This window comes from Brassica napus, chromosome A7 (assembly GCF_020379485.1).
Source record: "Brassica napus cultivar Da-Ae chromosome A7, Da-Ae, whole genome shotgun sequence".
Lineage (NCBI taxonomy): Eukaryota > Viridiplantae > Streptophyta > Magnoliopsida > Brassicales > Brassicaceae > Brassica > Brassica napus.
In genome coordinates, this window is record NC_063440.1 from 936,242 (window position 1) to 961,522 (window position 25,281).

The window sequence follows — 25,281 nt, forward strand, 5'->3', positions numbered from 1 at the left end:
TGCTTAGAATTGTGTCTAGGCTTAAGGTTGATAGTTTGATTGATCATTTGCCATCCTTAGTTCGATACTTGATCACCCAAGGTCTAATTCCTATGCCCATGAATTCTCTTTTCCCTTAGTCAAGAAAGTATCATTCTGTTATCGCTTTTTAGTTTTATTCATAGTTTAAAACTCATCTAAATCATTGGTTGCACTTAGATTAAGTGAGTACTTGCATTCTCAGTGCTTTGATATCCCTCAGAACTGGTTCGACAATCTTTTATACTACAACATTTGTCTTAGGAGCCTTGAAAACTCCTAACATCATGCATGTATAAAAAAGGGCGTTAGGGGATGGCAAATAAGAGCATGCGGCTCAGTCTTAAGACAAAAGACTATAACTGAAAACAGATTCCTTACCCACGGCTTACAAAATTTTTTATCCACAGCTTACACATGTCTTGACAAAAACAAAGATTTATTACCCACGGCTTACAAGTCTTAAAGACCAAAGACATTTCTGTTTTCAGTTATTTGAATGGTACAGTTTGAGAAAGTCTCGTTAATATAGTCCAAATATCCAATACACAGTTTTTTTAGTGGGTCCCACACGCTTGCCTACATGGACAGCCTTCGGAGTGAAGAAACTCCCTCATTATAATATAGATTTTTGGTTTTCGGCGAGAACAAGTAACGGACAATGCATAATCTAAACTAAACAAACAACTACACACATTGGCATCCTCAACTTTGTGCATAGAAGATTCACTTACTTAAAAACATCTTCCTAAAAGACTACCAAAGACAAATCATTGAAGATTCGGTTTGGTTTGGAAGACTTTTTAGAAAGTCTTTTAACATAAATTACATTAGAATTTTTTCCAACAAATCTTCTAAACTCTAAATTACTTGTCGTTTTCGAAAACTTCCCAAAAAATATTCTAATTCATCGGAAAATTTCCAAAACATGACCTAAACCCTAAAATCAAATAACTAACTAAATAAGGACAAACTTTTCATTAAAATTGATATCAACTTATAAAATGTTTAAAATACACAAAACTAAACATATTTAAGTCAAATTAAAAATTTTAAAAATAAGATTCTAAAATCTAACATTAACATTGCTTTCACTCACTCATCTATGTTGAAAACAATTCAATTTTAATAAATAAAATTTTCTATCATTTAGAATTATTTATATTATCTGATTTCAATTTATTCTCTGTCACAATATTTTTGTATATATTTTATCAATTATTTTTAAGATTATATATTGTGAAGTAATCATCAAAGTGAATACAATTTTTTTTTGTTTGATCATAAGAGCCCAAATTATTTTTGTTTGATCATAAGAATCTGATTGTAATTTCACTAGATTTATTAATTATTTTTGCATTTGATTAAATTTATAATATTTTTTTTTTGTATTCAAAATAAAGCTTTAGGTCACTTTGGCAAGTTGACCCATTTTTAATTTAGAAATTTTACTGTATATTTCCAATTTGTTTATTAGTATGTATTATTTTTTAAAATGTTGGAAACTCATAAATATAAATTGTTGACATTTGACCAACAACAAAATGCTATTGCTCAAACCAGTTCATGAAGAACACATTACAAATGAAAAATCAGACGCAACCAAAACCCAAACCAGAGAACAATTTTTTTTCTAGCAAACCACCACCCAAAACTTGATTTATATCATATAAACCGACGGACCATGACTCTTCAAATTAAGAAAACACAAAGACCAGACTGACTCTTCTTTCTTTCTTCTTCTTCATCATTACTCACTGCTGCTTACACTCCGCGGGCCTCTCACCTTGTTGACCTTCAGCAACTTGACTTCTTCCAGACTTCTGTTCACAGAGAAAAAAGCCTCAGGTTTATCAACATCCCTTAAATATTCAACAAGAAAGAGATCATACGGTCTGAGATTTGAGTGATTGTTAAACCTTTTGCCCAGCTGATGACTGCAACAAAACAACAAGAAACCACCAAGATCAGTTTCCAACGTTTTCAGTTTTATATTAAAGAGAAACAGGAAGTTAAAAACGTTGTACCCATAGTACCTTCTTTCTCCTCCTCTTTCCTAGCTCTGCCTCTTCATCCTCGTCGTCTTCCTCATCGTCATCATCCTCGTCCTCATCATCGTCCTCATCATCGTCCTCGTCTTCCTCATCATCTTCATCAATCTCATCATCATCGTCCTCGTCCATCTCAAGGTCATCTGGATCAACAGCTTCACCAGTGAACCATGACACAGCATGGGAAATGATTTTCTCTTTAATGGTTGATCTACATGATAAAACAGTGGACAGATTCAGATCCTAAAAAGTAATTTAAGAAGCAAATAGAACTGAAGATGAGATATAACAAGGTACATACCCAATATCATAATCATGCTCCATTTGGCCTTGGAGTTCATCAGCCTGTGCACGAATAAATTATCAGATTAGCATTTAAAGCATTCTGACGCACTGAGTCCAAAACTAAAACAGCTTTTGTGGATGGCCATACCATGTCATCATCAAGATCATCTTCGTCCTCAGGAACTTGAGGTGGACTGAAGAAGTTGAAGAAACTCTCACAGTCCTCAGTCTTAGTGATCGGCTTTGTGTTTTTGGATCCCTTCTTTGGCTTCTTTTTCAGGATCTTCTGAGTCAAACATTTTCCAGGATACCACTCAATCTCCGTCCTGTACAATATTAGTTTAACCATCAATAAGACTTCTTTGTCTTTTAGAAACAAAAAAAAAGAAAAAGCAAATATATAGATAGAGAGCAAAGGATCATACCCAATGGCCTTCTCGAGGATAGGCTCATCCTCATCAATCATGTGATATGTCTTGGTCAAGACAGTGTTCTTGAAGTAAGGGTTCTCATCAAAGAAAAACTCGAGCTTGAACCCTTTTGGTTCTTCGACCCTGTTCCACTTGATATCCTTAAGATACTTGAGAGCACCTTCATCTCGCTCAGTTATCTACAATCATGCGAAACAAAAACAAAAAAAAAACAGCAAGACTAAGAGAGTAGACTCTTCATAAAAAGAATTATAGTATCCAAATAAACGAACCTCCTCAGCGGTAATTTCGTTGTTCTTCAGTGCGATAAGCCAGAAATCAGGTACTCCTTTCTCTGCAGAGAGTAAAAAAAAAACAGATGATTTCACTATAATTGGAAGCTAAAAAAAAACAAAACAATAGTTTAGTCTAAGTAACTACTGATAACAAACCTTGAGCAGCTTTATCTGCTCCTTGTTCTGTTTTCACTTCCTCAGGTAAACCTTCAACTTCAACCACACCGGTCACAATCTCACAACGCTGAATATGATCATCACGTTGGAAAAGCATATAACCATTATAAATCATACAAGAGAGAGAGAGAGAGAGAGAAGTCTTATTGAACTTTTATTAGTCTTATTCTAACAATGTCGGGAAAGCAGAAAAGCATGAATATCAAGTATAATCATTATTATTGATCAAAGAAAGTACACTAAGTAGCAACTGAGAGAAGTCATATCAAACGTTTCTTAGTCGAGATTTCATGTGATGAAAGAACCAAAGATCATTTTTTGCATACCTTGGTGTAGAAAGGCTGATACAACTTTTGATACTTAGCTTCTAGAGCTGCCCTCTCCTCGAAAAACTTTGCTTCAATTTCATCATGTTGGTTCTGCAATGTAGCAAAAAAAAAAAGAAAGAATCAGATAAAATTTCATCAGGGGGCCAACTAATTCAAACTATATGCAAAATCCAAGATCACAAATTAAAAAAAAAAAGACAAGGTCTATAGTGATGTAGCTGGAAGGTTAACTCACTTGAATCTCTCTTAGAACCTCAACACGCTTCCTGACTGCCGGAGTCAAGTTCTCAAGGACATCCGAGTGTTGTCCAGCCAAATTCTGCAACTTATCCTGCAAACAAACACAAAAAAAAAACAATCAAATCAAGATGCAGAGACAATCCTTTATCTTGAAATGATCAAGTTGCTCTAAACCAATCAAGATGCAGAGATCAAGTTGTTCTCTCAAAAAACAGTAAAAAGCACATATATAGCAACTGTAAGTTACAAACTTTCAAAGTAAAGATGCAGAGAGAACAAATCCCAACAGTAAACCCAAAAAAAGAACTCACCTTGAGAGCATTAACAAGGCCTGCTCGATCCTCCTCGTTAAGAGCTAATAAAGCAAAAACATAAGCATTTTAAAATAAATCCACATGAAAACAAATAGAATCCGACGTCGTTCTATAGAGAAAGAGAGAGAGACATACCGGCGGTGAGACCGGACATGTTCAAGTTGTCTTTGTCGTTGCTCATCTTCTCGCAAGCAAGAGGAGAATCTGGCGGAGGAAACGGAGGATAAGAGTGAAAGACCCCTTAAAACCCTACTCTTATGACAGCCCAGAGAGAAAATAAAAAAAAAAATAGAAAAGGGGCCGTTATTATTTAGATATGAAATGAGCTGACAGAAATAGCTGGGGCACTTTATAAGACCCACCCTACGCGGCAATATCTTTTGCTTTCCTTCATTTTTGGTATTTGTTTCCTATTTTGATTTATTTGAAACTTAAAGGTACAGTATTGTTTGGTTCTGTAACGCACCGAAAAAGTACGTAATGAATGAATTTATGAATTTGATTCCTAAAAGAATAGATTTTTAAGTTTTTTCTGGAGATTCCGAAATCTAATACCTTAAAACTGAGATCTTCTTCTTCTTTCTTCTTTCTGAAATTTCTACATTTTCTTTTTAAATATAATTGTAGTAATTTATATATCAGAAATCACATACAAAAAAACAGATATTTCGTAGAGTTTATTTTAAAAAGAAGAGTTTATTTTACAATTGTAAAAAGAAGAGATTAAATTACACTAGAATTTATAAATAAAAAATGGAAAATCGTATTTTAAACCTTCTGAGTGTCACATTCTCGTACTTTAAACACGAAACGTTTTTTATTAGCATTTTAAACCTTGAAAATGACATTTTTATCATAACAAATCTTCAAGTCAATTTGGTGACATGTACTGTTCATTTTGATGGCGTTTCGGTTTTTTCTTTTTTTCTTTTAAATAAAAACTAAAATACATAAAAATTCAAAAAAAATCAAAAAAACTCTAAAAAATTTAAAAAATTCAAAAAAAATATAAAATAAAAAAAAATAAAAAATAACATTTCAAAATTAAAAATAAAATAAATATTTTTAAAAATTAATCCAATTTTAAACCAATAAGTATATATAAATATAATAACTTGAATGGTGATTCTAGATTCTGGTTTTTTGATTTTTTTTTAATTTTTTTTTATTTATTAATACTTAACTTGTTAAATTTTTAAAATTAATCCTATTATTGGTATTATTTATTAAAATGATATTTATTTTAGTAATTTTAACTTTGTTTAAAAAGAAATTAACTTATAAGTGAAGTTCTTAAAAATAGTAAATAAATTTGAAATTAAATAAATAACTAATCAAACTTTAGAGAAACTAAAATATATGTTACTTATCTAAGAAGCTCCGCTAATACCAAAACCTAACATATAAAAATCTAAAGGCATACCTCTCTATCTCTTAATTAAATTTCAAACAAACTTACAGTATTTTAGTTAAGGTCAAAAACATTTTAAGTGGTCTAAGAGATATTTTCTAGTTTCACAAAAATTTAATAAGTTAAGTATTAATAAATAAAAAATTAGAAAAACTCAAAACCCAAAAAAAAACTGAATCTAGTATCACCATTCAAGTTATTATATATATTTATTGGTTTATAATTGGATTAATTTTAAAATATTTATTTTATTTTAATTTTGAAATGTTATTTTTGTATTTTTTGAATTTTTCAAATAATTGATTTTCGAATTTTTCGAGTTTTTTCAAATTTTCTAGTATTTTGATTTTATTTTTATTTTTTTAGAAAAAGAAAGAAACCAACACGTCATCAAATGAACAGTACATGTCACTTCGTTGACTTGGTTAACAAGTAAACTTTATTGGAAGTTTATTATGATAAAAATATCACTTTCGAGGTTTAAAGTGCTAGTCAAAAACGTTCAGTGTTTAAAGTGCGAGAATGTTACACTTTCATGGTTTAAAATGCGATTTTCTCAATAAAAAAATGATATATTTACATTTATTAAAATGATTTATCTTAATCGTATAGTGCTCCTTTGTTCCTCACACGTTCTACCTTAATCATAGTAACTGGTGTTTTGAATGTCTTACTGAAATTGATTCATTTTTTCCCAAGGATTTTGATCTCTATAAACAACGTGATGATATAGGGTCACTAAACTGGTACCCCAAACGTAGCCTATCTTTTATGTTGTTTAGATAGAGGTGGAAGAGCCAAGGGAGCCCTATTGAAGGGCGGTGATTTTCACATCACACCTATGTTGTTTAACCATGATGTTTTCCATTGATTTTACTAGTAAGAATTTTTACGAGACAATATATTTATGAAATATTTTTTTTATAATAAACATGAAGAAGAAAGTGTTATAATTACTAGATTTTTTAACCGCGCTACGCGCGGATAAGATATTATATGTATTTCTTAATTCTAAAAAATAATGTATAATATTAAATTATATTATTTAAAGAATAAAAAATAAGACTACATAACATAAATATATTTTTTATATTTTCTTTGTGGAAATCATTATGTTGTTTGATTGTTGTACTTAATTCACATATTTGCATAGATATTTGTGATAGATGAATAACTATATTTTTATTATCAGTAAATAATATATATTTATTATATAATATAAGAAAAATAGAATTATTTACTTTTTAACAAACTTGTCTCATGTTGGGGACTCGGTTATAGACATATCATATTCGAATGAAACATTTTTACACTTATCAATCTTCTTAACAATCAAGAAACAAATCTGAATATCAAAATTCATACGATCTCTTTGTGGAATAACTGCTCTGAAGAAATTGAATTTATGTATCAAAAAGGACTGGAAATGGATGTGCATATGTGTTATCTAAGTCAGCTTTACAAAAAACTATTTATAGTTCATATATCATTTATGTCCATCCTATTTTTTTGTCCATCATTTCTTAAACATCTTGAAATAAGTAATGCTAATTAATAATAATTTTTTTGCTCACAAAATAAAAATCAAATTTGTCTAATTATCGCTTAATTTGTCTAACTGGTATATATATTTCTCAATTCTAAAAAAATAATGTATAATATTGTATTACATTATTTAAAAAATATAAAATATGACTACATAACATAAATATATTTTTTAAATTTTCTTTGTGAAAATCATTATGTTGTTTGATTGTTGTACTTGGTTCACATATTTGCATAGATATTTGTGATAGATGAATAACTATATTTTTATTATCAGTAAATAATATATATTGATTATATAATATAAGAAAAATAAAATTATTTACTTTTTAAACAAACTTGTCTCATATTGGAGACTCGGTTATAGACATATCATAAACGAAGGAGACATTTTTACAGTTATCAATCTTCTTAACATTGAAAAAACAAATCTACATATCAAAACAATATCTCATACGATCTACTTGTGGAATAACTACTCTGAAGAAATTGAATTTAGGCATAAAAAATGACTGAAAATGGATGTGCAGATATGTTATCTAAGTCTGCATCACAAAGTACTATTCATAGTTATCATTAATGTCTATCCTATTTTTTTGTCCACCATTTCTTAAACATCTTGAAATAACTGATGCTAATTAATAATAAACTTTTTGCTGGAAAAAAAATCAAATTTGTCTAATTATCGCTTAAATATTTTATTAATATGGTCTAAGAAGCTTTTAAGTGATATCATAGTTTAATTTATTAGTTTTTTTGTTAATTTTTAGAGGTTTTTGTATTTAAGATTTTTTTTCATATTAAGCTTCTATTTCTTTCACATAATTGATATATATATATATATATATATCATAAAAATTACCATCAAATCAGTTTTACTTATTTATTATTTTGTTTTAACGAAAATACATTTTTTAAATAATTTAATTTAAAATAAAATTATATATTAATTTGCTGTATTTTAACAATTTCATTGATTTAATTAATTTGCTTTGGTGGATAACTTAAAAAATTTTCATATGAATCGGGGAAAGCAAGCTTATGTTGTTATATTATATTTATTTTGTGTATATAGAATCTATATATAATGCTAGTGTAATAAAGAAAGAACATTATTTTTTTGTAACTTCAAAAAGATACATTATTACAATTTAAAATAAATCAAAATTGAATAAAATGGTAATTAAATATTTGTAAATCTAATTGTTTAGTTGGATTCTCATGAAAAAAAAATCGATTGATTAAACAAATGTTTGAAAATTTGTTGTGGTAATGTTTTGTCTATAAATTATAAAATTTATTGAATTAATATATTTAATTATTGCATCCTTAAATAATATTTTATTAAGACATTAGAAAAATATGTTTTGAGTTGTTTTGTCAAATTGTACAAAAATCTATGCTTTTTCATATTTGTAACTTCAAAAAGATACATTATGACAATTTGAAATTAATCAAAATTGAATAAAATGGTAATTAAATATTTGTAAATCTAATTATTTTTTTATCTTGTTTAGTTGGATTCTCATGAAAAAAAATCGATAGGTTAAACAAATGTTTCAAAATTTGTTGTGTTATTGTTTTGTCTATAAATTACAAAATTTATTGAATTAATATATTTAGTTATTGCACCCTTAAATAATATTTTATTAAGACATTAAAGAAGTATGTTATGAGTTGTTTTGTCAAAATTTTACAAAAATCTATGTTTTTTCATATTTGTCACGAAAATTTATATGTTAAACTTACTTTTACAAAATTCTTAACTTTGTCACGAAAACAAAAATCTATGTTTTTTCATATTTGTCAACGTTCTCACACTTTCTAAGAATATATTAGCTTAGTCACTTACTTATTTTTTTTTTACAAAACAAAGTATCGGAGTTTTGAAAGTTGAATTCATATTATTGTAAATGTACATAAGAGTTTGTGATTATATACTTAGTGGTTCTTGTATATGTGTCCAAGAAAGTTTCAATGGCTTAGTGGTAAATGTCCTATATATATATCATACTAACCCGGGTTCGATTCTCACCTTTGCATTGTTTTTTTATTTTTTACGAAAAATAAATGAGATGACATGGCAATTTTGGATTCTCTGATTGGTTGATTTTTCTATCCTATGTGGACACCCTCTCCATGGCTTATATCCCCCTTTTAGTATAGTATAGATTATGTGATATTTATTATGGATTGTTGTAGATTTACTTGATTACTAAGTTTACTTGTTAACCAAATTCTGTTTGATCCCCGGACTATCGTATTCATATATATATACTAATGAATGAATTTATGAATTTGATTCCTAAAGAATAGATTTTTAAGTTTTTTTTTTAAGATTCCGAAATCTAATACCTTAAAACTGAGATTTTCTTCTTCTTTTTTCTTTCTGAAATTTCTACGTTTTCTTTTTAAATATAATTGTAGTAATTTATATATCAGAAATCACATACAAAAAAAACAGATATTTCATAGAGTTTACTTTTAAAAGAAGAGTTTATTTTACAATTGTAAAAAGAAGAGTTTAAATTACACTAGAATTTATAAATAAAAAAAGGAAAATCGTATTTTAAACCCTGTGAATGTCACAGTCTTGTACTTTAAAATGAACGTTTTTTACTAGCACTTTAAACCTTGAAAATGATATTTTTATCATAACAAATCTTCCAGTCAATTTGGTGACATGTATTATTCATTTTGATGGCGTGTCGGTTTTTTTTTCTTTTAAATAAAAAATAAAATACATAAAAATGGAAAAAAAATCTAAAAAATTCAAAAAAGCCTAAAATTTCAAAAAATATAAAAAATAACATTTCAAAATTAAAAATAAAATAAATATTTTTAGAAATTAATCCAAATTTAAACCAATAAGTATATGTAATATAATAACTTGAATGGTGATTCTAGATTCTGGTTTTTGATTTTAATACTTAACTTGTTAATTTTTTTAAATTAATCCTATTATTGGTATTATTTATTAAAACAATATTTATTTTAGTAATTTTAACTTTATTTAAAAAGAAATTAACTTATTAGAGAAGTTCTTAAAAATAGTAAATAACTTTGAAATTAAATAAATAACTAATCAAACTTTAGAGAAACTAAAATATATGTTACTTATCTAAGAAGCTCCACTAATACCAAAACCTAACATATAAAAATCTAAAGGCATACCTCTCTATCTCTTAATTATATTTCAAACTAACTTACAGTATTTTAGTTAAGGTCAAAAACATTTTAAGTGGTCTATGAGATATTTTCTAGTTTCACAAAAATTTAATAAGTTAAGTATTAATAAATCAAAAATTAGAAAAACTCAAAACCCAAAAAAAAACTGAATCTAGTATCACCATTCAAGTTATTATATATATTTATTGGTTTATAATTGGATTAATTTTTTTAAAAATGCTTATTTTAATTTTAGTTTTGAAATATTATTTTTATATTTTTTGAATTTTTCAAAAAATCGATTTTCGAATTTTTTCGAGTTTTTTCAAAATTTCTATGTATTTTGATTTTATTTTTATTTTTTTAGAAAAAGAAAGAAACCAACACATCATTAGATTAGATGAACAATACATGTCACTTCGTTGACTTGGTAAACAAATAAACCTCATTGGAAGTTTGTTATGATAAAAATACCACTTTCAAGGTTTAAAGTGCTACTCAAAAACGTTTAGTGTTTAAAGTGCGAGAATGTTACACTCTCATGGTTTAAAATATTATTTTCCCAATAAAAAATAATATATTTACATTTATTAAAATGTTTTATCTTAATCGTATAGTGCTCCTTTGTTCCTCACATGTTCTACCTTAATCATAGTAACTGGTGTTTTGAATGTCTTACTGAAATTGATTCATTTTTTCCTAAGGATTTTGATCTCTATAAACAACGTGATGATATAGGGTCACTAAACGTTTAGATAGAGGTGGAAGAGCCAAGGGAGCCCAATTGGAGGGCGGTGATTTTCACATCACACCTATGTTGTTTAACCATGATGTTTTCCATTGATTTTACTATTAAGAATTTTTACGAGACAATATATTTATGAAATAGTTTTTTATAATAAACATGAAGAAGAAAGTGTTATAATTATTATGTGATATTTATTATTGATTGTTGTAGATTTACTTGATTACCAAGTTTACTTTTTTTTTTTTTTTGGTAAAATGTTAAAATATTATACCAAGCTTTTCAAATTTTTTACAGAAGGTACAGAGAGAAACTAGAAGCAGCGTGCAATAATGAAACCTAAACAGAACATCTAACAACAACAATGACCTAAACAAGAAGAACAGAAAACCAAGCTCTAAGCCGAGCTCCAGCGAAACAGTGAAGGACCCGAGGAGAAGCAAGAGCGGAATGGGGACGAAGTTGCCACGAGCAAACTGGAGAGAAAGGAGACCTCAAACCTTGAAACACACAGCGCCTACAGCTTCCAAGCCACCCACACATCAAAACCACCGCAAAGGAATCGCAATCTCGGACCCGCAAGCTTATCCAACATCACCTAACCGGCAGCACGAGAAGGAGTCCGCAGCCGACGATGCCGTCGTTCGGAGAGGTTAGCTGAAGATTGCTGCCTCCAACCCACCTAACCGAGACCGTTTACACCCCTTTAACCCAAAGCCCATATAGAGCAATGGGACCGGAAGGGCACACCTCCTCCGGAATAGACAATGTCGGACAAGGAATTAGGCCGATAGCCCAACTGAAACCAAGCTTCGAACAGAGAAACCGATTCGCTCCCACTTCAGTCACTGCCACTGCAAAATGAAAACACAAGAGAGATAGAGCCCGCAGCGAGGAGCGCCACACCGAGGAACCCACTCCGACTTCGAGGAGTAGCGACTAATCTCACGCGCCAAGACGAACTCGACACAGCAAGAGAGCGCAACACCAACACGCACCGCCACAAGATCCTGCTACAAGGCAAGCCAGAACCAACCCTGAACAAGACCATACGCGCTTCCTCTGTAGACCCCAGAGGAGCAGAAGAAACCCAAGATCCATGGACCACAGGATCCAACCCTAACAGAGCAACCGTCACCACACGGAGGAGACGAACCCTAAGAAGATTGTTCGAAGACTCACGCACCGCCAGACTCGAAGAAACCCAGCCAAGAAGAAGAAAATCTCTCTGTCAGAGAAACTGAGACGACGAGGAAGAAGCCGTCCTCTAACCTCATCACAACGCCATACACAGCTCAGATCTGCCATTGAAACCGCCGGATCTGGAACCAGAGAGGATCCCGGCTGAGCTCAGCCTCCGCCGAGAAAGAAGGAAAGGAGAGAGGAGAGGAGAACACAGAGATAGACGGGAGAAGCAGAGCAGAAGAGGGAAGAGAGGAGAGGCTCCGGCGACCGCCTAAAGGGACACGGCGGTCACCGGGAAACAACGAAAACCCTAGGCGGCTGAACTTTTGGTAGAGAGAAGGGAGAGGATAAGAGATAAGAGAGAGAAACTATTCAAAAACCTGATGGCTGATGGAGAATTCATTACCAAGTTTACTTGTTAACCAAATTCTGTTTGATCCCCGGACTATTGTATTCATATATAGAAGATTCATTGTCAGTGGAATAATATTAATACACACTAATTTTTCTCTTTTGTTCTTTATTTATAACATTATTGATGTTTCAAAATGAATGATAAATAACATGAGCAAATCACAAAAACTGTATTCTTCTATTGCATGACGTTTTGGAAAAAGTACGTAGAACTCATAAATTGTTTTTGTTTAAACAGAAAACATCATTAATTACAAAACTAAACACATTTTAGCGAATAACTAAAAAGTTTCATAACAGGAATTGTTACAAAATATAAAAAGTTAAACAAAATATGCGTTGTAAATTGAAGATTTTATCTAATTTGAAACAAACAAAGAATGCTTTAAATCTCTATAAGATTATTTGAGAAGTCTGTTTACTATGTGTCGCTTTCACGTTAATTTTCACGATGGTTGATTACAGTGATACCCTTAATGAATTAAATTACATTTAAAATAATATTACTTATTATTTTATTTAGTTTCCTTTTAAAAGAACTCCGAAAAATATACACATATAATAAAAAGGAAATTGTTTATAAAGTTAAAAAAAGAATTGAAAAACGAAAATATATGTATCTATAATATGTAATCATAAAAAAGGAAAGTTCACAAAATAGTAATATTACATTTAAAAATATTTTTAAATAACATAATATATAATTTTGAACTAATAAAATACTTTCTTTATATCTATATTTTCTTAGATGAAAATTATAAATTTCTATATAATATGATTTCATTAAAAACAATTTACACAGATAATCTTGATATTAGAAACATAAATATTATTTCTTTAAAACATAATTTAAACAATAATAAAAAATTCAAAGTTAAAAAATATTTTTATATATCTATATATTTTCTTAGATGATTACATAAATAATTAAATAACATAAACTGATATATGTTTAACTGTCTAAAAATATTTTATAATTAGTAAGATTGAAATGTTTTATTTATTTTTCATAAATTTATTTGAATATAATATCTTTCAATTACAGCAAAAAATATCGATAAATTATATTTTACTTATATAATATTATTTTTAAATACAATCACAATTTGTTTACTGCTTATTTTTACGAGATATCAAAAACAAAACTAAAAATAAAATTTTAAAATAAACATCGTTTGATCAAATAGTTACAAAATATTTTAATGAGGTAGATATATTATATTTTGACATTATTAAAGTTATTTTTTCTTAATATTAAATATGCTTTTAAATTTTAAATTTTATTTTTGTGGAACTTAATAGAACCATAATCAAAATACCAAATAAAAATCTGAATTCTCAATTTTAAGATTATTTAAAATAAATTTTAGTTTCCATTCAATAAATCAAAAGCATAAAGTTATTTAGAATTTTTAAAATATTTTAATTATTGTAAATATTGATATGTGTACATGAGCTTTCAAAAATGTATCAGCTACTTACACATGTAACTTCCTATTGATCATCACTTTATTTTCTAATATTTTTAAAAAAGCATCAACATATAATTTGATAAATATTATGAAATACATGCACATTTGAATTAATTAAAATAAAAAATAATTAAACTTCATTTTGAATTTGAAAGAATATATGTAACTCAATATACTCACAACATGAATGATTCGATTAATCCAACTTATATCTAAAATCATAGATTTAACTATGATAAGAATGTATAATTTTATAAGAATCGTAATTTATTTTATAAATCTAAATCATAGGACAACTCAAAACATATTGAAAATGAAAATAAAATATTAACCAATTGTTACAATTTAATTCTTTTGTAAAATTTATATATATGCATGAGACTTCAGATATTATCGTTTCGTTATATTAATTTATGTAATTTGGAATCAGACACTTTAGTTTATTTATTTTTATTTCATTCTAAGCACAAAATATCTTAAGTAATACATAATCTTCATAAAATATATTTACATATCTAAGACAACAACCACCTAAATGCAAATAAGAAGTTAATCAAAATTTTAATATATAGAATAAAAAATATTATAATTGAATTCATATATGCAATCTAATTTACCCAAATGATAACTAAATCAACTGAAAAACAACAAAACCGATTAGATATAACATATATAAAATCATATGTATTATTCAAGTAACATAATATTATTAATATAAATTAATTTAAAATTAAAAGTAAGTAGCAATCAGTTATTATAATATATTTACTTTAGAAATATTTACACCCGTGCATGAGCACGGGAAAATCACCTAGTATCAAGTAATAAAAATGGAGGAAGTATAAAACATTCATATCCTAAAATGATTTAGAATATGTCAAAAATCGTATCATAATAAATTATTATGATAATCACTCATCTCATATTCAATCTAGAAAAAACATAATCCAAGTACGAACTTGATATCATATCTACTTTCTTGTAGTTCCATCACAAACTCGGAGATTTCAACACACGCACATCTATACTATACTAAAAGGAGGATATAAGCTCCTTTTAGAGTGTCCACATAGGCACAAAAAATCGTCCAATCAGAGAGTTCGAAGTTGCCACATCATCTCATTTATTTTTTGTCCACATAGGCACAAAAAATCGTCCAATCAGAGAGTTCGAATTTGCCACATCATCTCATTTATTTTTTCGTAAAAAATAAAAAAACAATGCAAAGTAAAGGATCGAACCCGGGTTAGTATGATATAAATATAGGGCATATACCACTAAACCATTGAAACTTTCTTGAACACATATACAAGAATCACTAAATATATAATCACAAACTCTTATGTACATTTACAATAATATGAATTCAACTTTCAAGACTCCGATACTTTGTTTTGTTAAAAAAAAAAAGTGACTAAGCTAATATATTCTTTGAAAGTGTTAGAACATTGACAAATATGAAAAAGCATAGATTTTTGTTTTCGTGACAAAGCTAAGAATTTTGTAAAAGTAAGTTTAACATATAAATTTTCGTGACAAATACGAAAAAGCATAGAATTTTGTACAATTTTGACAAAACAACTCAAAACATAGTTCTCTAATGTCTTAATAAAATATTATTTTAGGGTGCAATAATTAAATATAACAATTCAATAAATTTTGTAATTTATAGACAAAAGAATAACACAACAAATTTTGAAACATTTGTTTAACCTATCGATTTCTTTTCATGAGAATCCAACTAAACAAGTTAAAAAACCATTAGATTTATTTAATTACCATTTTATTCAATTTTGAATAATTTCAAACTGTAATAATGTATCTTTTTGAAGTTACAAAAAAATATTGTTCTTCCTTTATTACACTAGCATTATATATAGACTCCATATACACAAATAAATATAATATAACAACATAAGCTTACTTTTCCCAATTCATATGAAAACTTTTTAAGTTACCACCAAAGCAAATTAATTAAATCAATCAAATTGTTAGAATACAACAAATTAATATATAATTTTATTTTAAATTAAATTATTTAAAAAGTGTATTTTCATTACAAACAAAATAATAAATAAGTAAATTTGATTTGATGGTAATTTTTATGACATATATATATTATGCGAAAGAAATATAAGCTTAATATGAAAAAAATCTTAAATACAAAAAACTCTAAAATTAACAAAAAAACTAATAAAAATTAAACTATGATATCAATTGAAAGCTTCTTAGACAATATTAATAAAATATTTAAGCGATAATTAGACAAATTTGATTTTTTTTTCACCCAAAAGTTTATTATTAATTAGCATCAGTTATTTCAAGATGTTTAAGAAAAGATGGACTTAAATGATACATGAACTATGAATAGTAGTACTTTGTAAAGCTGACTTAGATAATACATCTGCACATCATTTTCAGTCCTTTTTGATGCATAAATTCAATTTCTTCAGAGCAGTTATTCCACAAAGAGATCGTATGAGATATTGTTTTGATATTCAGATTTGTTTCTTGACTTTTAAGAAGATTGATAACTGTAAAAATGTCTCATTCGAATATTATATGTCTATAACCGAATCCCCAACATGAGACAACTTTCTTTAAAAATAAATAATTTCATTTTTATTATATTATATAATAAATATATATTATTTACAGATAATAAAAATATAGTTATTCATCTATCACAAATATCTATGCAAATATGTGAATCAAGTACAACAATCAAACAACCTAATGATTTCCACAAAAAAAAATTAAAAAATATATTTATGTTAGGTAGTCTTATTTTATATTATTTAAATAATGTAATACAATATTATATATTATTTTTTAGAATTGAGAAATACATATATATCAGTTAGACAAATTAAGCGATAATTAGACAAATTTGATTTTTTTTTTCAGCCAAAAGTTTATTATTAATTAGCATCAGTTATTTCAAGATGTTTAAGAAAGGATGGATAAAAAAAATAGGATGGACATAAATGATATATGAACTATGAATAGTATTTTGTAAAGCTGACTTAGATAACACATCTCCACATTCATTTCCAGCCTTTTTTTATGCCTAAATTCAATTTCTTCAAATCAGTTATTTCACAAAGAGATTGTATGACATAATGTTTTAATATTCAAATTTATTTCTTGACTGTTAAGAAGATTGATAACTGTAAAAGTGTCTTATTCGAAGATGATATGTCTATAATCGAGTCCCTAACATGAGACAAGTTTGTTTTAAAAGTAAATAATTTTATTTTTTTTATATTATATAATATATATATATTATTTACTGATAATAAAAATATAGTTATTCATCTATCACAAATAACTATGTAAATATTTGAATCAAGTACAACAATCAAACAACATAATGATTTCCACAAAAAAAATTTTAAAAATATATTTATGTTATGCAGTCTTATTTTATATTCTTTAAATAATATAATACAATATTATGCATTATTTTTTTAGAATTGAAAAATATATATAATATCTTATCCGCGCGTATAAAAAATCTAGTATAAAATAATGATAGAAGGATAGTAAGCACATTGTACTTAATTGAGTATTTTGTTTCATTTATCTTTAATCCACTTGAAGCTTTTCCTCAAAGAGCCTTTAAGCTTACCTTCAGCAGTATAAACTCTGTAACTCACAACCCTCTTCTTCCTCTGTAAATCTGGATCCACAAATCCCCACGAAGACGAAGATCTTTCTTTCTTCCGGTTCGGGTTATCTTGGGATATCCGGGTCGGGTAATCGGTGTAGGAAATGCTGTAAGACCTGAAATCTTGCATACTACTATTACCACCGTTAACACTGAGTTAACCTGGACCGTCCGAACTTCGGTCTGATATTCTTCCTTCACCGTACGATCTGGATCTGAAGTCTTCCATTTCGGTCTCAGAGGAAGAAAACAAGAACAAGAAGTGATGGTGGGGAGGGTTTTGTAATAAAAGTCGATGAATGGCTTTTTGTTTTTGTTTCTTTCTTTTACGAGAAGTAAATAATTTTTTTTCTTTTTTTGACTAAAAATAAAGAATCTTCTGTTACATATTTTATAGCTTCTGTTACATATCATTATATTACTTTAAAAATAAAATGTTAAGAGAGATTTTAACATGCATACCAAAAAGAAGGAAAAATGTTGAAGAGAGTTTTTATTTTGGTAATTTCTGTAAATGTTTAAAATAAATTTGAGAATTCGGCCAAAAAAAACCTCAACTTTGCAGAATTGCCAAAAGAAACATGAACTTTTGGGCTGACAAAAAAAACTCCAAACTTTCATTGACTTTAGAATTAATTAACAATGTTTTCACTGACTTGCTAATTTAGCACGCCGTCAACAAATTTAACATAAATATTTGACATCGTTTATTGTTGGTGTTACGTGAAACGACGTCGTTTTCAAATGAGATGAAACATGATTTGAAATTAAAAATATGTAGACCCCTGGATTCGTACCCAGGTTGTTTGGTTAAATGGCAAGGTATTTTACCACTGGGCTACTGGCACTTTCAATGTATTTACTAACATGTTTACTTTTATTTGGTACATATTAAATATAAAAAATTCTCTAAAAACTTAATAAGATCTTTAAAATTCCAAAAAAATTAAAAAAATAAAGAAGATTTTTATAAAATTAATTTAGAAATTAAAATTAAAAAGAAAATTTTATTTTTCTTAAAACAAATAAAAAAAATTTCCAAAATTTTCATAAAGTTAATTTTGAATTAAAATTAAAATATTTTTTTCTTTAAAAAATCAAAAAATTTCCAAAATTTTCATTTAAAAAAAACAATATATAAAAAAATTATAATAAAATGCAAAAAATTAAAGTTACAATTATCAACTTTTATGAGTGTATAATTAATTTCAACATTTAGCAAATGTATTAAAAATTGAAAATTTTGGAAGATTTTTTATTTTTTGAAACGAAAAAACCAATTTTATTTTCTATTTTAATTTCAAAATTAATTTTATAAAAAATTTCTTTATTTTTCAATTTTTTTTGGAATTTTAAAGATCTTTTTAAGTTTTTAGAAAATTCTGGAAGAGTTTTTATTTTTTTAAAAGAAAAATAAAATTTTATTTTTAATTTTAATTTCTAAATTAATTTTATAAAAATCTTCTTTATTTTATTAATTTTTTTTGGAATTTTAAATATCTTATTAAGTTTTTAAAGAATTTTTTATATTTAATATGTACCGAATAAAAGTAAACATGTTAGTAAGTACATTGAAAGTGTCAGTAGCCCAGTGGTAAAATACCTTGCCATTTGACCAACCAACCTGGTTTCGAATCCAGGGGTCTACGTATCTTTAATTTCAAATCATGTAAAACGATGTCGTTTCATCTCATTTGAAAACGACGTCGTTTCACTTAACGCCAACAATAAACGATGTCAAATATTTCTGTTAAATTTGTTGATGGCGTGCTAAATTGGCAAGTCAGCGAAAACATTGTTAATTAATTCTAAAGTCAATGAAAGTTTGGTGTTTTTTTGGTGAGCTTAAAAGTTCATGTTTTTTTTGCCAATTCGTGCAAAATTGAAGTCTTTTTTGGCCGAATTCTCAAATAAATTTGTATTACTGTTTGTTCTTTGTTTTAGGGGTAAGAGAAGACATTTTTGAATAACTTTTGTTTCATGTATTTTGGCAAAACTGAAAGTTCGAAATTTGGGATAGTAATCCGATATTTTAAATATAGCTTTCTACTGTGAAATTGATTTTTTTTTATAACGTCATTCTTTATTAAATTAACCTTGAGTTTACATAATCAGCATGTAGCATAGAAGAAACAAAAGTTGGGACATATGAATGAAAAACGAAAGAAGGCGCTCCAGGCTTATGCCCCTTTGCCATTTTATCTGCTACACCATTTGCTTCTCGAGGAATCCATTGTATTTTTAGCTCCTGCATTTTTGATTGCCACCAGTGTATCTCTCTTGTCCAGTTATATAGATCAAAATGTAGAGCTCTGTTCTGTAGAATATCAATAGCTTTTTTTGCAATCACTTTCAATTATCACCTTTTTGTATCCTTTGCCCCAACAGTAATGAATTGCCATGAGTATTGCCTGCATTTCACTTTCCAATGGACTCTGAACTTTTCTACCAACACATTGAACTGCTCCCATCTACACGCCTCTATCATACCTCAATACCCAACCAGCTTTACTCTCAACTGTATTCCTAAGGAAGGATCCATCGACATTGCATTTTATCCATCCATCCGGTGGTTTTCTCCAAAACTTATGATCTGATGTACTGTATGAAGAAACATTACCCAGTCTGATGAATCCTGAGTTCTCCCAAGTATTATCCTTCCATTCCATTGCATCACTCCTTGCTAACTGAATCAATATCTTCCAATGTATCTGCTTCTGTTGAAAAATTAGGTGGTTTCTACTCTTCCATAACCTCCATAATATCCAGAAAGGTAGTTCTTGTAGATGTGTCATTCCCGGTGTACAACATGAGAAACAAGCTTCCATCCTTTTCTCAAAGGTCGCTGTTTGACCGTTAATAGTCATGTTAGAAATTCTTGATCCCCTCCATACCATCTTTGCATAAGGACATTGAAAGAATAGATGAAGTTCAGTTTCAACGTCCTGACAGCAACACTTACATATTGGCTGTGGTATAACATGTCATCGTTGAAGATTATCTCCTGTCGCCAATGACTTTGATAGCAGTTTCCAGACAAAGTGCTTGAGTTTAAGAGGCATCTTGTTTTTCTATATTTTTTGTTTAAGTTGTGGATCACCAAAGACCGGTAGGATCACCTGATTAGTAGGTAAATGAGTGCTGAGCCAATAGCCTGACTTAACCGAATACAAGCTATTCTCATTGTAGTGCCATTCCAATAAATCTTGTCTTGCCTTTCCACTGATTTTTAAAATAAGCCGATATTTTTAAAATATGCTGACGAAAGAAAATAAAGAAATATATTTAAATGTAGAAGAAAGTCGGTAGCTATAGTTCAAGGCCCTCAGGTCCTAAACAGTTAAACATATACTCCCTCCGTTTTTTAATATAAGTCGTTTTACAGCTATGCACGTAGATTAAAAAAATCATTAATTTTTATATTTTCTAAACAAAAACATCATTAATTATTTACCTAACCACAATTCAACCAATAAAAAAATAGAAGATATATTACTATTGGTCATACAACATTAATTATTAATAAATTTTACATAGAAAACTGAAAACGACATATAATTTGAAACAAAAAAGTTTCTCTAAAACGACTTATAATAAAAAATTGAGGGAGTATTCTAATTTAAGATCTTTTTACCTTAAATACATATACTCTATCATTCAACTAGATTTTAACAAATGGGACCACCATTCAACTAGATTTGTTTTCATACAATCCCCATGCATTTACCACATTACGTCTTTTTCTTGTTCAGAAATCTAGGCAGCAAAGTTTTTTACTAGATTTTCGACCAAAAAATAAAAAATCTAGGCAGCAAAGTTTTTTACTAGATTTGATATAACAATAAAAACCTAAATTTCCAAAAACAGAAAAACAAAATCCAACATCTAAACCCACTTTCCTTTATGGGCTTCTTGTTAAAGATAAGAAGCAGCAGATCAAGTGAACAGACAAGGAGGATAAAGAGAAACATAACTCAACATGATTCTTTCTCTTCTAAGTCTGTGTGACACTACCAAAACTTTTGCTGATACACACTTTATTTTTCTTTCCTTCTTCAATTGACAATTTGTAAGAAGATTAAAACACACATTTTCCCCTGTTTTAGTATCAGAACATACACATCTATGACATCTTTCCTTTGCGGTTCATCAAGTCGTGATAATAAAGAAGCACACACATCGGTTGTCCGAAAATGCAGAAGGTAAACCAGAATATCATGTTTCCCACCTAATCATCACATTCCAAAACCAGAGTTTTTTTTTTTTTAAGTTTCAACATGATAAGTTAAAGATGTGTAAGTGGACTGACTATCCATCAGAACACAAAAGAGTTACTTTTCCAGTTTAGAGAGCATACCATGGAGCCAAACCTTTCTTGTAGATAGTTTGTGATAAATACCAAAGGCACCTACTCAAACACACATTGCATGATCAGGAAAAATGTAACTAAAGGTGAGAGAAGCTTCAAGATTGTTTGTGAAAACTGACTGAGGAAATTTTGTTAATTCTTTTATACCTGAAACATAATCCCCAAGAAAGCCCATAGTTTGAAGAGACGACAAGGAACTGCGATGCATAACTGCAAGGAAATTTGTAACACACGAGAATATAAGTAAGAACAATACTTTTGAGTGTTAGCCTTTACTTCAATAGCTAGAGCCAGGGTTAATGTGGAAGGTATGTATTGTACCTCATGAAAGACTGCAGAGACTAAGAAAGCAAGGATAATAGCGGGTACCTGGAAAAAAATGAGTGGAGGGTTAAATTTATGAAGCACAGAAAACAATCTCGATCATCGCAATTAACTACACTCACTTTCGGTATATTTCTGCGAAGGCACGGAAAGTATACATGTCGAACCATCCATTTATGAACAGGCTATTAGAAAAAACAAGATCTCAATAAGCTTTTCTTAATCTGTTTTGTATAAAAAAGAAGGGGATGTTTCAAGAAGAGAACCATACCATATTCCACATTCTCCAATACTGACAAAGGTAGACAGTGCATACATGAATTTTGGTTAGTAACGTAAACATCATATGATTTTTGAGTAAGACAAGATTAATGAAAACTCACATCTCCCACGCTTTTTGCATTCCACCAATCTTTGTAGAATTCACGATCCCCGAAGCAGAGGAGCTCTGCCAATATGTTTAACCTGTGGACAAGAACAGTGCAACGAGGTTTATGATCAAAAACTGACATTACATCTCAGTCTCTGAGAAACTAAATTTATCGTGTGATGGGATGGCGGCATACCAAAGGTGGAAGAAGCAGTAGAACATGCAGAGCCACACGTATAAATTTGGAACTGAAAGCTTCAACACTCTTTCAATACCGTATAAGAGATCCCCTTTCAAAGGATGTTTTGAGTTCCTAACAATAGGATTTATATACTGCAACAAAGAAGTAGCAACAAGAACATAAGATCAAGCGGGCAAAAATGGAGAAATGATGATTTTCACAAGGAAAGGTTAAAAACGCACTTGCTCTATTATAAATCCCATGAATCCAGTGAATATGATCAGCTTTGCAAATTGACGAGCCACCCAACCCTTCCGGATACATGGAGAACGTGGATAGCTCGGCTGGGTAAAGCAAAGACGTAAGGGTTTAGACAAGAAACTTTTGCAAGTGAAAGATAATGTTTGATACCATTAGCAGAAGACGCATCACATTACCTGATAACACAATGTGGGAGCAAGCATGAAATACGCCAAGCTCTTCAAGCTAACATAGTAGGAGACTTCAGGATTGGCCTAAAGTTTTCAACAGTGTCTGGTCAAAATAGTAAAACACAATGCAAGTGACCAATATTATATCACTTCTTTTACCTTATCAGATGAATTAGCTAGGGTTCTTATGTCATAGTTAGTATGAGCGTAAGAAACCAGCTTCAGCCACACAATGCACGTGAGGAGCATCAACGTGACACCTGATAAGAAGGCGGAATCACACCTGTCCGTATTCAAGATCATCTAGTCAGCCAACAAAACTTTAACAAAAAAACTAGTATCACAAGCTTAATTCTCACCTTAGAGTGACATAGACTGGATACAAGACCTCGGTCATGGTGATAATAACATGAAGAAAGATGACAACCTTCAGAAAGAAACTTATAAGTTATCCAGGATAAAAAATTTGTCCTCAACAAACAACCCAGTAAAGGATAGACAGTAGTTTACTCACAGGTTCAGATATGCATTTCTGAAGTACTAATTTCTCGACGGTAAAGGCCGCCAAAGGAAAGATTGAAAGGGAGAGACTGCCACATAAAGTTCAAACCTTGAAAAAATCTGAATCACTATATGTACAAAGAAAGAAGAAGCATTTGTACCAACACATGAAAAGGGGCCAATCTCGCAGCGACGTTGAACTAAACCAGAAATCAGTTCTGATCAACCAACCGTACTACATGGATGATAGCAAAACAACAAAAGGTAAGGAAGGTCTCATAAGTTTGAAGGAAGAGGAGAAAGAAGTAAGTGACAAACACCTTCATGAGATTTTCGATGATGAGTCTACTGTTTACAGCAACAAGAACTACTACACACAGGTTGAACAGTCCAGCATGGCTCTGCCATGATAAAAACAAATCACATTACTCAAATAAAAATAATTAAAAAATAATAATCTTTAAATGCAAGTCAAGAAGTCAATTTGAAATTCTCCTTAGGCTTCGAAATGTTTGTGACCGCTATCTTCCGCAGTAACAAAAATCTCTACATATACCATATATCTATATGTTTTTATAACTGTTAAAACTAAACCGCAGTTGTACCGTCTATCCCGCACCTATCCCGCACCGCTCAAGATTGATTACCTGTTTGAAGATGGCGTCAGAGCTGAGTGGACTCTCCCTCACCCTCCGATGAGCTGGAACCGACGGCCGATACGTGTACCTTACATCCACGTTTCCCCCCGCTTCTCCGCCGCCTCCACCGGATTCCCTAATTTCGTTTTCTCCGGCCAAATTGGCTTTTCCTTGAGTATCCTCAACAGCTGAATCAACCCGATCCCTCACGTCAGCATCGGAAACAGTTACGGAATCAGGAAGAAGTCCGTTGGAGGAATCCGATCTCGGTTTCCGGTGACGAAGCGTATCGAGATCGGCACCACCGTTCTCCGTCGGCATAGTGACGCCTCCAGAATCCAAAGTCTCCATTTGCAAAGAGTTAGGTTTTAAGAAAGGAAACGCATGCAGAGGGATTGTTGTTAGTGAATCTTAAAGTGGATTCTAGGAAGATTGCTGAAAAGAGAAAATGGCACGGGGAAGCTGATGAATCGGTGTATCGTGTCTCCTTCCTCGAAAGAGAATCACGAGAGACAAAGCGAGGAAGATGACAACAATGGTGACGAAAGCCTTTACTGAATAGCGGTGGAGATATTTTATTTTCTTATTTTCTTTAAGTCCCAAAAATAATTAATTTGTTTATTTTTCTTCTAGTTTTTGAATATATTTTCACACTTTGGGATTTTGGATGTTATTCATCAGTGATTTGTACTATTTTTTTCATCGATTTGGAAATATTATATTCTGTTTTAAATATT

At 29.5% G+C, this 25,281-nt stretch overlaps 2 protein-coding genes and 1 pseudogene across 5 annotated transcripts; all 3 read right to left on the minus strand.

Moving 5' to 3' along the window:
• Positions 1 to 1,514: 1,514 nt before the first annotated feature.
• LOC106352951 (nucleosome assembly protein 1;2) lies at positions 1,515 to 4,461 on the minus strand. Of its 4 annotated transcripts, none has more exons than XM_013792603.3 (12): positions 4,256 to 4,461; positions 4,118 to 4,161; positions 3,802 to 3,897; positions 3,564 to 3,656; positions 3,217 to 3,304; positions 3,058 to 3,119; positions 2,780 to 2,964; positions 2,503 to 2,680; positions 2,371 to 2,414; positions 2,055 to 2,280; positions 1,938 to 1,955; positions 1,515 to 1,841 (listed from the first exon to the last, which is right to left on the minus strand). In XM_013792603.3, exons 1-12 carry the CDS (start codon positions 4,299 to 4,301, stop codon positions 1,773 to 1,775), a joined length of 1,149 nt encoding a protein of 382 aa, XP_013648057.2. In that variant the 5' UTR covers positions 4,302 to 4,461; the 3' UTR covers positions 1,515 to 1,772. The 4 variants fall into 4 exon arrangements, with proteins under 4 accessions (XP_013648057.2, XP_013648059.2, XP_013648056.2 ...); XM_013792605.3 differs by having other exon boundaries at positions 1,911 to 1,955; XM_013792602.3 differs by having other exon boundaries at positions 2,046 to 2,280.
• Positions 4,462 to 16,960: 12,499 nt separating this feature from the next.
• On the minus strand, positions 16,961 to 18,275 carry LOC125576653 (annotated as a pseudogene).
• Positions 18,276 to 21,853: 3,578 nt separating this feature from the next.
• Positions 21,854 to 24,895, minus strand: LOC106352950 (diacylglycerol O-acyltransferase 1-like). The gene is given in 16 exon segments (NM_001315803.1): positions 21,854 to 21,958; positions 22,088 to 22,138; positions 22,247 to 22,309; positions 22,421 to 22,468; positions 22,546 to 22,608; positions 22,695 to 22,715; positions 22,807 to 22,888; positions 22,990 to 23,126; positions 23,217 to 23,318; positions 23,412 to 23,489; positions 23,565 to 23,688; positions 23,765 to 23,832; positions 23,920 to 23,995; positions 24,068 to 24,141; positions 24,227 to 24,307; positions 24,554 to 24,895. Coding segments are annotated over 16 exon segments (1,515 nt in total).
• Positions 24,896 to 25,281: the final 386 nt, after the last annotated feature.

Bases quoted from the DNA above. Each gene is read 5' to 3' on its own strand.
- LOC106352951 (XM_013792602.3), bottom strand. From the start codon at position 4,301: ATGAGCAACGACAAAGACAACTTGAACATGTCCGGTCTCACCGCCG. The intron at 2,415-2,502 runs GTATGGCCATCC...ATTCGTGCACAG, and splicing joins ATGATCTTGATGATGACATG to GCTGATGAACTCCAAGGCCA. The intron at 2,281-2,370 runs GTATGTACCTTG...TTTATCATGTAG, and splicing joins GAGCATGATTATGATATTGG to ATCAACCATTAAAGAGAAAA.